This window comes from Artibeus jamaicensis, unplaced genomic scaffold (assembly GCF_021234435.1).
Source record: "Artibeus jamaicensis isolate MK-2021 breed Jamaican fruit bat unplaced genomic scaffold, CSHL_Jam_final contig_558, whole genome shotgun sequence".
NCBI lineage: Eukaryota > Metazoa > Chordata > Mammalia > Chiroptera > Phyllostomidae > Artibeus > Artibeus jamaicensis.
The window spans coordinates 4,784,328-4,796,511 of NW_026521886.1; the positions used below are offsets into that span (position 1 = coordinate 4,784,328).

At 41.7% G+C, this 12,184-nt stretch overlaps 1 protein-coding gene across 1 annotated transcript in view; it reads right to left on the bottom strand.

The window, feature by feature from the left end:
• The window catches only part of PODXL2 (podocalyxin like 2), a 55,510-nt gene that overhangs the window by 15,817 nt on the left and 27,509 nt on the right, over positions 1-12,184 (bottom strand). The window contains exons 3-4 of the mRNA XM_037135066.2: positions 7,266-8,035; positions 6,400-6,474 (exon numbers count right to left, since the gene is read on the bottom strand). Of these exons, the coding sequence (XP_036990961.2) occupies positions 6,400-6,474; positions 7,266-8,035 (845 nt within the window). The remainder of the gene's footprint in view (positions 1-6,399; positions 6,475-7,265; positions 8,036-12,184) is intronic.

Here is a 12,184-nt window from a genome sequence, read left to right on the forward strand (position 1 = left end):
TTAAAAACTTATCAAAATTGTGAAAATTTTTGTAGCTACTTTAATACTGAAGATGGAAGAAAATATGCAACATTTTCAGTATGTTATGCTTTATTATTTCAAGGAAGTTTAAGACACAACTGAAATGCAAAAAGAAAAAATTTGTTCAGTGTATGGAGAAGGTGCTGTGACTGATCAAACATGTCAAAAGCAGTCTATGAAGTTTCATCTTGGAGATTTCTCACTGGATGATGCTCCATGGTCGGGCAGAATACTTGAACTTGATAGCAAACAAATCAAGACCTTAATTGAGAATAATTGATGTTATACCACACAGGAGATAGCGGACATACTCAAAATATCCAAATCAATAAAGTTACTGGAAAAAAATGAAGAAGTCTTTTATTTTATGAAAAAAAAATAAACAAACTATTTTGCCAACCCAATATTTCAGGATGAAGGTAATTAAACCCAGAAGAAAGCCGTGGGAATGTGAGATATGAGCAAAGAAACCAATAAATATGTTGATAAAGCAAAATAAGCATTCACTACTAACAACAATGACATGTTCAACATTACCATTCATCAGAGAAATGAAAATCAAACCCATAATGATATCTTACCTCACATCCAATGGCATGGCCACTATAAAAAAAAAACCAACAGAAAATAACAAATATTGGCAAGGATGCAGAGAAAGTAGATCCCTTATTAAAAATAGAATCACCATATGATCCAGTTATTCCACTTCTGGGTCTATACCCCAAAGAATTTAAAGCAATGTCTGGAAGAGATATTTGTACACTGATGTTCATAGTAGCATATTCATGAGAACCAAGAGATGGAAGACACTGAAATACCCACTGATGGATGAATGAATAAGCAAAATGTGTTCTATCCATACAATAGGATTATCTAGCCTTAAAAAGGAAGAGAATTCTGATACATGCTGTAACATGGATGGACCTTGAGAACATTCTGCTAAGGAAAATAAATCAGTCACAAAAAGACAAATACTGTATGACTCTACTTCTGTGAGGTCCCTAGAGTAATCAAAGTGATAGGGACAGAAAGTAGAATGGTTGTCAGGAACTGAGAGGGGGAGAACGGGAAGTTGGTTTAATGGGTACAATTTTGCAAGATTAAAAAGATCTGGAGATCTGTTTCACAACAATATGCCTATACTTTCAAAACTGTATACTTAAAAATGATCAAGAGGGCAAATTTTGTTCATTTTTTTACTATAATGAAAATATCCATCATAAAAATGACTAATTGGGTAGACATCAAATATTAGATGAGAATAACAAACAAAAAATCAGAGAAAGCAGAATGAAAGCATTTTAATTATCTGTGTTATTTAGAAAGAAAAAAGAAATTTATCTTTAGATTTTATTGTTCAAGTATGCATACCAAATATTTAAGGGTCCTCAGTACCTTTATTGTGTCTCTAAGTACTATTTTTCAATAAGGAAAGTGAGCTTGGAGAAATGTTGATTATGAATGTGGGGGAAGGAACACACAAGACAATCCTGGAACATCTTATTATGACAGAAAGCAAGGAAACTACCAAACACTAACAAGTTGGTCAAATGGACACAGAAGCCAACTCAAAGAAGCTTTCACTAACAAAAGGCAGGGCATTTTAGCATTAATAAGAATAATAACTGGCCCTGGCTGGTGTAGCTCAATGGATTGAGTGCAGGCTGTGAACCAAAGGGCGGCTGGTTCGATTCCCAGTTGGTGCACATGCCTGGGTTGTGGGCTAGGTTCCTAGTGGGGGCCACATGAGAGGCAACCATACAATGATGTTTCTCTCCCTCTCTTTCTCCCTCCCTTCCCCTCTCTCTAAAAATAAATAAAATCTTTTTAAAAGAATAATGACTGCAATGGATTAAGATACATCAGTATGTTAAAAGTATCCATGTATAATTACGCTGAAAAAAAATCTCAATGGTCACTTTTGGATTAAACATATGCACATACTTCCACTTTCCCTCAAACTCACTAAACAAAAGTAAAGAATATTTTTAATTTAAAAAAATTTTTAAAGATTTATTTTATTTATTTTTTAAATTTCTTTTTTATTGATTATGCCATTACAGTTGTTCTATTCCCCCCTTCATTCCCCTCCACCCTACTCCCCCGTCCCCACCATTACCCCCCCTTTAGTTTATGACCATGTGTCTCAAGTTCTTTAGATCCTATATTTCCCATACTATTCTTGCCCCCCCCCCATCTATTTTCTATCTACTGTCTATGCTACTTATTTTCTGTACCTTCTTTCCCCTTCTCCTCCTCCCACTCCCCTATTGCCAACCCTCCTTGGGATCTTCATTTCTATGTTTCCGCTCCTGATCTAGCTGTCCTTTTAGTTTGCTTTTGTTTTAGGCGTGGTTCTTAGTAACTGTGAGTTTGCTGTCCTTTCACTGTTCATGTTTTTTTACCTTCTTTTTCTTAGATAAGTCCCTTTAACATTTCATATAATAAGGGCTTGGTGATGATGAACTCCTTGAATTTGATCTTATCTGAGAAGCACTTTATCTGTCCTTCCATTCTAAATGAAAGTTTTGCTGGATAGAGCAATCTTGGATGTAGGTCCTTGCCTTTCATGACTTGGAATACCTCTTTCCAGCCCCTTCTTGCCTGTAAGGTCTCTTTTGAGAAATCAGCTGACAGTCTGATGGGCACTCCTTTGTAGGTGACAGTCCCCTTAGCTCTTGCTGCTTCTGGGATTCTCTCCTTCACTTTAATCTTGAGTAATGTAATTCTGATGTGCCTTGGTGTTTTCCTTCTTGGGTCCAACTTCTTTGGGACTCTCTGAGCTTCCTGGATTTCCTGGAAGTCTATTTCCTTTGCCAGATTGGGGAAATTCTCCTTTATTATTTGTTCAAATAAGTTTTCCACTAGTGGCTGTTCCTTTCCCCCTTCTGGTACCCCTATAATTCGGATGTTGGAGCATTTAAAGATGTCCTGGAGGTTCCTCAGAGTCTCCTCATTTTTTTTTTGAATTCTTGCTTCTTCGCTCTTTTCTGGTTTTTTGCCATTATTTGCTTTCTTCTGGTCCAATCCATTGATTTGAGTCCCAGTTTCCTTTTCATTGCTATTGGTTTCCTGTGCAATTCCATTCATTTCAATTAGTTTCGCCTTCATATATTTGTCTAATTTGTGGCTATAATCAACCAGTTCTGTGAGGATCATGATCACCAGTTTTAAACTGTTTTAAACTGTGCATCTGAGAGTTTTGCTATTTCTTCATCGCTTAGATTTATAGGCTCTGGGGCTTTGAGATCTTCCTAAGCCATTTTTGGTCTGTTCTCACCCATTAAGTATGAGTAGCGGAACCTTGGACTCTCAGGTTGCTGGGTTGTGACGCTATATATGGGGGCGTGGTCAGAGCGGGGAAATGGCAACCTCCTCTGCTGTTTCTCGCCATTGGGTGAGGAGCAGAGCCTTAGGTGGTTCACCAGGGTGGGGCCGCTCAGGTCTCTGGGTTATGACGCTGCTGTATGTGGAGGCAAGGTCAGAGCAGGGAAATGGCAGTGCCCTGCGCTGCCACTCGCCGTGGGGCCTGCTCAGTCCCGTAGTCTCACTGCCCACACCCTTGCTTGTCTATCTGCGCAGGAAAGCGCGACCACAGTCAACCCGCAGCCCTGCTCCCTCACTGTTTCCCCAAGGTCACTCGCTGAGTCGCTTACTAGGTCCAACCCTGCGCCTGGGTTCCGCGCGCCTGAGTCTGTCTGACCGAGTTTTTCTGTGCAACCCTGCTCCGACAGCTGCTGGTTTCACCCCTCTTACCGGTCAGGCTGAAGAATTTGTTGTTATCAGACTTCCGAAAAGTTCAATTTTCTGTGTTCTGGCTGTGTTTTCTGTTGCTAATATTTAATTATCTCTAAACTTGGTTGTGAGAGAAGGCACAGTGTTTCCACCTATGCCTCCATCTTGGCGGAAGTCTTAGTTTATTTATTTTTAGAGAGGGGAAGAGAGGGAGAGAAACATCAATGTGTGGTTGCTTCTCACATGGCCCCCACTGAGGACCCTGCCTGCAACCCAGGCATATGCCCTGACTGGGAATCAAACTGGTGACCCTTTGGTTTGCAGCCTGAGCTCAATCCACCAAGCTACACCAGCCAGGGCCATTTTTTTAAAAATTTTAAAACCACAAAGACAAAACCAAAAAAACCAAACAGAAGAGGAGACAAGAGCAATAAAATCTGAATATATGAGTTAGAATTTCCTGATTTAGCTGAAAAGTTGCTCAACATCACTAATCATCAGAGAGATGAAAATCAAAACCACATATTACTTCACACCTGTCAGAATGGCCATCATCAATAAATCAACAAACAGTGCTGACAAGGATGTGGAGAAGAGGAACCTTAATGCACTGTTATTTGGGAATGCAGATTGGTACAACCACTATGAAATATAGTGTAGAGTTTCTTTCAAAAATTCAAAATGGAATTGCCTTATAACCTAGTGATTCCATTCCTAGGAATATATAAAAAAACTAAAACACTAATTTGAAAGAGTGTATTCACCCCTATTTTAATTTCAGTGTTATTTACAATAGTCAAGATATGGAAGCAACCCAAGTCCCTACTAGTAGACGAGTGGATAAAGTAGTGCAGGCATGCAATGGAATACTATTCGACCATAAAGAAGAATGAACTCTTACTCTTTGCAACAGCATGGATGGACCTAGAGGGTATTATACTAAGCAAACTAAGCCAGAGAGAAAGACAAACACCATTTGGTATTTCGCTTATCTGTGGAACTTATAGAACAAAATAAACAAATAAAATAGAAACAAACTCATAAATATAAAAAACAGACTGACAGAAGATCCCTTCCCCTTATAGAGAGGCTAGATGAAAAAGATAAAGGGATTAAGCAGTATAAATCTGTAGTTACAGAGTAGTCACAGAGATGTAGATTACAGCATAGAGAATATAGTCAATAACTATGACAACTATCATGACAACTATGTATTGAACCAGGTGGGTACTTAAAATGTGGGAGAACCACTTCATAAAGTATATGATTTTTCAATCACTTTGCTGTACATCTGAGAGTAATACACAATAATATTGAATGTAAAGTTTAAGTGAAAAAATTTTTAATTTAAAAACACTTAAGGGATTGAGCATGGGCCTGCGAACCAAAAGATCAAGGTTCGATTCCCTGTCAGTGCACATGCCTGGGTTGCAGGCCAGTTCCTAGCAAGGGCCAATTCCCAGCAGGGGACAATTCCCAGCAGGGGACACATGAGAAGCAACCATGCAGTGATATTTCTCTCCCTCTCTCCTTCCCTTCTCTTCTAAAGATAAATAAATAAAAATTTAAAAATATTTTTAAAAACACTTAAAAAGAAGAATTCCTTGATTTAGCAAGCCCCAAGGAGTCAAATCCTTAGCTAAAACAGAGAAAGCTGAGAAGCAATAAGACTTATACTGTCAAATTTCCCAAATGCTCTGGAATAAGCAGCACTGGTTACCTTTATAAGATGGGATGAAATTAAAAAACTAGATATAAAAAAGCTGTTTGGAAGTCTGTTTAAGCATCAGCTGGATTCCTACTTCCTCTTCCCAAAACTTCACAGCTGACAAATATCTCTCCCCCCAGTAGAAGAATGAATGTTTATTCTTTAAAGAGGATAAAACAGAGGATCTCTAACCTAGCAGACACCTGGCACAACTGTGGGAGGAGGCTCACACTGCAAACAAGAGGAGTAAAATATATTTATGCACACATGTTTCTAATAGTGAGATGCCCAATTCTCTCCCAACTCTGGCTCCCAGAACATTGGCAACCAGCCCTTTATACTCCCAGGAGAACAGAAGTTCCCTTTTTCAAAGAATCTAATCACCTCAGAGAAAAAGACCCAAAGATGTTGAGATTAGAAATTTTGAAGTAAAATGATTCAGCCAGAACATCCTCCTGAGAAGCCATAGTTAAGAGACTCCACCACCATGCTCAAAACTTCCAACCAGCTTTCTGGTGGCAAATGCCACCAGACATTTGAGGAGAGTGGGCATGTGGAAAAACTGAAACCAAAAATATAGAAATGGGGAAAGCAACCCTTACAGGGAGAAAAGATTTTTTAAAAACTATTTTAACATCTTCAGAGAGTTAAGATACTGCGCACAGAGCAAAACTATCCCTTTAAATTAAAGACAAAGGGGAGCAAGAACAAAAGAGTCCTTGCTCCTAGAAATGTGAAAATATGAAAGTACTATCTTCCTGGATGTTCGTGGGTTTATTCCCTGGGTTAGGCTAGTTCCCTCTGACTTAAGAGCTAGGCTTTCTACCCTGTCCACTGCCCATTCTCCAGTGCCTACCCACTGCCCACCCACTGCACCTTCTTTGCCCTCTCCCTCCAATCTCAGCCTGAGGTCCTCAGCTTAGCTCTGCACTCACACAGTCTATGTTCTCTGTCATGTTCAGAATGATGTAATTTTTCCCAGCCAGATTGCTCCAGTCTTTGCAGATAACCTGTACAATGAAACAAAAAGAAGGGTGACAGTTACAAAGAGTGTAAGGAAAGGCATCCAGAGAGAGCATGGGTAGAAAATTTTTGAGAAGCTAGGAGGTGAAGGCCAGGTGTAGGCTGTGATAGCTAGTGGGGAGCTGATAGCCTCTGCAGGAAAATGACATGCCCAAGATCCACAAGGTCCACACACCCATATATCTTCTTGCAGCAAGTGAGAGGAGGAAGCCAAGAGTGACATAAAGGAAGAGGAAACTGTGCCAAAGGAGCTAGACCAGAGAGGGTTTGCCCTAGCTACAGACAAATTAGTTTTTAATATTCTGTTGGGCAAACAAAAATATCACTGCGGGCCAGGTGCACAGGCTGAAAACTTAGGATCCCTTTCTTTTCCTTCTGTTGTTGAAAGGTGTGAGCACTGATTTAGATGTGTGTGTATACTGCATAGGTATAATGAGGGGAGGAGCAGAGGACAACTGCACATGTAGTAGGTGTGAGAACAGAGCTGAAGAGAATACAGCACAAACTCTCTCCACTGTCATAAGCAGTATGGAAGCCAAGGGTAGCAGCAGTAGCACCTGAACAAATGAAAACCAGGCCAGGGCACCATATGCTTTCAAAACTTCTACTTTGCATGTAAGTGTGGTGAGGACACCCACTGCCAGGACATGAGGTGTGCATCCCCAATAGTTCTGTAAGGCTATTCATGATATCATGGGCCTCTATCCTCAGCCTGGCACACCTCCCACTGACATGCAGCCGCAGGGTGGCCAAGGGCCTGCACGCACTTCCACATTACCTGAGTAGAATCCCAGGGGATTCTGGATTGAGCTTCAGCAGCCTGCCTTTGCTTGGACTGCTGGCTGAGGTCTTCTTGTCCCAAGGTAGCAGAGGAAGGTGTCAGCTCTGTGTCTTGGGGGGCCTGGGAAAAAGCAGCTGAGGCTCCAGGGTAAAGGGGATCTTCATCTGGGGTCTCAGATCCACTGGGGGCTTGAGGAAATGAGGCTGAGGACAGCACCTCCCCTTGTTTGCCAGCCAACACAGCTATTCCCATGGTAGACTTCTCACTTGTCTCCTGAGGAGCCTCAAACTCTATTTCATGCTCTGCAGCTGGTAGCACTATGCCCCCTGCCTCCTGGCTTGTGAAGTCCTGACCCCCCATGATGACAGTATTTGGGGTGACTGAGGGTGGTGACAGGCTTGGCTCTATGCTGTTCCCTACCTCCACATATGAGGAGGTCTGGTCCCCAAAATCTTCATGCCTATGTTTGGGAGCCAGGGGAGTCTGGCTGCTGCTGCTGGTGGGAGAAAAGTGGTAGACCTGAGTTTGGGCTTCTTCTGGAGCTCTGTTCACAATCATTCGTTCTTCCTCCTCCTCCTCTTCCTCCTCCTCCTCCTCCTCCTTCTCTACCTCCTCCTCCTCCTCTTCTTCCTCTCCAGGAGCCATATGCCAGGGTGGCTCCATCAGGTTCATCTTAGGCAAGGGAGGGGGGAGGCTTGACACCTCTTGACCCTGGCTGGTGTCTTCTATGGGATCTGCCTTCTCAGTCAAGTCTGGGAAACCATAATCTAAGAACAGAGATAAAAAAAAATTAATTCACTGGTTTCATTATTCACTGATTTGTTTAGTATTTGCTGGAGAGATAATATAAAAGAACCATGAGACCCATAGGGGGACAGTGAGGAGGTTGCAACAGAGGTCATGTCAGAAAAAGAGTAGGCTGTGGCTGGGTAAGGGGAAGGGGGCTAACTGCAGGGGAAACAAGGACCAAGCTATTCCTCATTTCCTTAATAATATTAAAAATGACAAACATCTTCCCTGGCCAGTGTGGCTCATTTGGTTGAAATATCATCCTATACAGCAGAAGGCTTTGGGTTCAATCCCTGGTCAGGGCACATGCCTAAATTGTGGGTACAATGCCCAGTTGGGGCACATATGAAAAGTCACAGATAGATGTTTCTCTCTCCTGCTCTCTCCCTTCCCTTAAAATCAATAAACATATTTTAAAGTATATTTTATTGATTATGCTATTACAGTTGTCCCATTTATTTTAACCCTTTTATTCCCCTATACCCTGCACCACCTCCTCTCCTACCAGAATTCCTCCACCTCTTAGTTTATGTCTGTGGGTTGTGCATACAAGTTCTTTGGTTTTTCAATTTCCTATACTATTCTTAACCTTCCGGTGTCTATTTTGTACCTACCATTTATGCTTCTCATTCCCTGTACCTATACCCCATTCTCCCCACTCCCCTTCCACACTGTTAACCCTCTGTGTGATCTCCATTTCTGTGATTCTCTTCCTGTTCTAGTTGTTTGCTTAGTTTGTTGTTTGAGGTTCAGTTGTTGATAGTTGTGAGTTTGTAATTTTAATGCTCATATTTTTTATCTTCTATTTCTTAGATAAGTCCATTTAACTTTTCATATAATAAGGGATTGGTGATTATAAAGTCCTTTAACTTGACCTTATCTGGGAAGCACTTTATCTGCCCTTCCATTCTAAATTATAGCTTTTCTGGATAGAGCAATCTTGGATGTAAGTCCTTGCCTTTCATCACTTGGAATACTTCTTTCCAGCCTCTTCCTGCCTGCAAGCTTCCTTTTAAGAAATCAGTTGACTTCCAGTCAAGATGGAGGCACAGTTAGATACACTGTGCCTCCTCACACAACCAAAATAAGGACAACAATGATTTAGAAACAAAATAACAACCAGAACTGACAGAAAATTGAACTGTATGGAAGTCAGACAACCAAGGAGATAAAGTAGACATATTCATCCAGACCAGTAGGTGGGGCAGAGTCGAGCAGCCAGGGGAGGGGGGTTTGGCAAAAAAAGTGGTGGCACCAGGCACACAAGGAACCCCAGATGTGCAAGACAGCAGCAGACAGACCCTGGGCACACAGGTGGTGGCTGGCAGACCCCGGGCCTGGGTGGCAACAGGAAGACCCAGACTGGTGGTCACTGTGAAGCAAGGCACTGCACACAAGGCAGCAGGCTGACTGAGCAGTCCCACATTTGCACACAGATAAACCAGGTAAAATTGGGGAGTGAGACAGACCACACAACCCAGGATCCCAGCACAGGGAAATAAAGCCTCAAAATACTGACTGAAAATACCTGTGGGGGTTGAGGTGCCAAGAGAGACTCCCAGCCTCACAGGAGACTTCCTTGGAGAGACCCACAGGGTCCCAGAATGTATACAAGCCCACCCACACAGGAATCAGCACTAGAAAGGCCCAGTTTGCTTGGGGGAAGTGGTAGAAGGGACTGAAATTCCACAGAGAGCGGAGCAGGCACCACTGTTCCTTCTTGAACCCTGCCCCCACATACAGCACCACAACACAGCATCTAGGTTGCCCTGCCCTGGTGAACACCTAAAACTCCACCCCTCATACATAACAGGCAAGATAAGACAAAAAAATGGCCCAAACAGAAGAACAGATCAAAGCTCTGGAGTAAATACAACTAAGTGATGAAGAGATAGCCAACCTATCAGATGCACAGTTCAAAACACTGGTGCTCAGGATGCTCACAGAATTGGTTGAATTTCGTCACAAATTAGATGAAAAAATGAAGACTATGCTAAGTGAAATGAAGGAAAACGCACAGGGAACCAATAGTGATGGGAAGAAAACTGGGACTCAAATCAAGGGAGTGGACCAGAAGGAAGAAAGAAACAACCAACCAAACAGAAAACAATGAAGAAACAAGAATTTTTAAAAATGAGGAGCAGCTTAGGAACCTTCAGGACATCTTTAAATGTGCCAACATCTGAATTATAGGGGTACCAGAAGGGGAAGAGGAAGAGCAACAAGTGGAAAACTTATTTGAACAAATAATAAAAAAGAACTTCCCCAATTTGGCAAGGGAAATAGACTTCCAGGAAGTCCAGGAACCTCACAGAGTCTCAAAAAAGCTGGACCCAAGGAGGAACACACCAAGGCACATGATAACTACATTACCCAAGATTAAAATGAAGGACAGAATCCTAGAAGCAACAAGAGTAAAGGAGACAGTTACTTACAAAGGAGTTCCCATCAGACTGTCAGATGATTTCTCAAAGGAAACCTTGCAGGCAAGAAGGGGCTAAAAAAAGTATTCCAAGTTATGAAAGGCAAGGACCTACATCCAAGATTGCTCTATCCAGCAAAGCTTTCATTTAGAATGGAAAGGCAGATAAAGTGCTTCTCAGATAAGGTCAAGTTCAAGGAGTTTATCATCACCAAGACCTTATTTTATGAAATGTTAAAGGAACTTATCTAAGAAAAATAAGATAAAAAACATATATAGTAAAATGACAACAAACTCACAATTATTAACAACCACACCTAAAACAAAAGTAAACTAAGCAAACAGCTGGAACAGGAACAGAACCACAGAAATGGAGATCACATGGAGGGTTAGTAACAGGGGAATGGGAGGAGGAGAGAGGGGGAAGAGGTGCAGAGAATAAGTAGCATAGATGGTAGGTAGAAAATAGGGGAAAGCAAGAATAGTATGGGAAATGTAGAAGCTAAAGAACTTATGACACATGGACATGAATAAAAGGGGGTAATGTGGGTGGGAGGGGGTGTGGAGGGGAATAAAGGGGGTAAATGGGACAACTGTAATAGCATAATCAATAAAATATATTTTTAAAAGAAATCAGTTGACAGTGTAATGGGAAATCCTTTGTAGGTAATTCTCTCCTTTTCTCTTGCTGCATTTAAGATTTTCTTCTTCAATTCCCAGTCAGGGCACATGCTTGGGTCGCAGGCCGGTTCCCTGCAGGCCAGTTCCCAGCAGGGGACGCAAGAAAGGCAACCATACATTGATGTTCCTCTCTCTCTCTCCTTCCCCCCTTCCCCTCTAAAGATAAATAAATAAATAATTTAAAAATATCTTCTAAAAAAAAAGATTTTCTTCTTATCTTTAATGTTAAAATGTAATTATGAGGTGCCTTGGTATGCCCAACTTCTTTGGGACTCTCTGACCTTCCTGGACTTCCTAGGAGTCTACTTCCTTTGCCAGATTAGGGAAGTTCTCCTTCATTATTTGTTCAAGTAAGTTTTCAATTTCTTGGCCTTTTTCTTCTATTTCTAGCACTCTTGTGATTCAGATGTTGGGACATTTAAAGTTGTCCCAGAGGTTCTGAAAACACTCCTCAGTTTTTTGAATTCTTGTTTCTTCATTCTGTTCTGGTTGAATATTTATTTCTTCCTTCTGCTCTAAATCATTGATTTGAGTTTCAGTTTCCTTCCCTTCACTTTTGGTTCCCTGCACATTTTTCTGTATTTCACTTTGCATAGCCTTCACCTTTTCCTCTATTTTGTGACCACACTTAACCAGTTCTGTGAGCATCCTGATTGCCAGTGTTTTGAACTCTGCATCTGATAGGTTGGCTATCTCTTCATTGCTTAGTTATTTTTCTAGAGTTTTGATCTGCTTGTTCATTTGGGTCATATGTCTTTGTTTTGGCACAGCTGTTATGTTGTAAGGGGCAGAGCCTTAGGTATTTGCCAGGGTGGGGCAACCCACATTGCTGAGTTGTGGGGCTGCATGTAGGGGAGGGGTCCAAAAGGGAACAATACTGCTTGCTTGGCTCTCACCTGACTTCCAGTCACTTCCCCCAATACCCACAAGCAAACTGGATCCTTCTGGTGATGATTCCCAGGTGAGTGAGTTTGTGTACATTCTAGGACCCTGTGGATCTCTCCAGTCAACTCTCCTGTGAGGC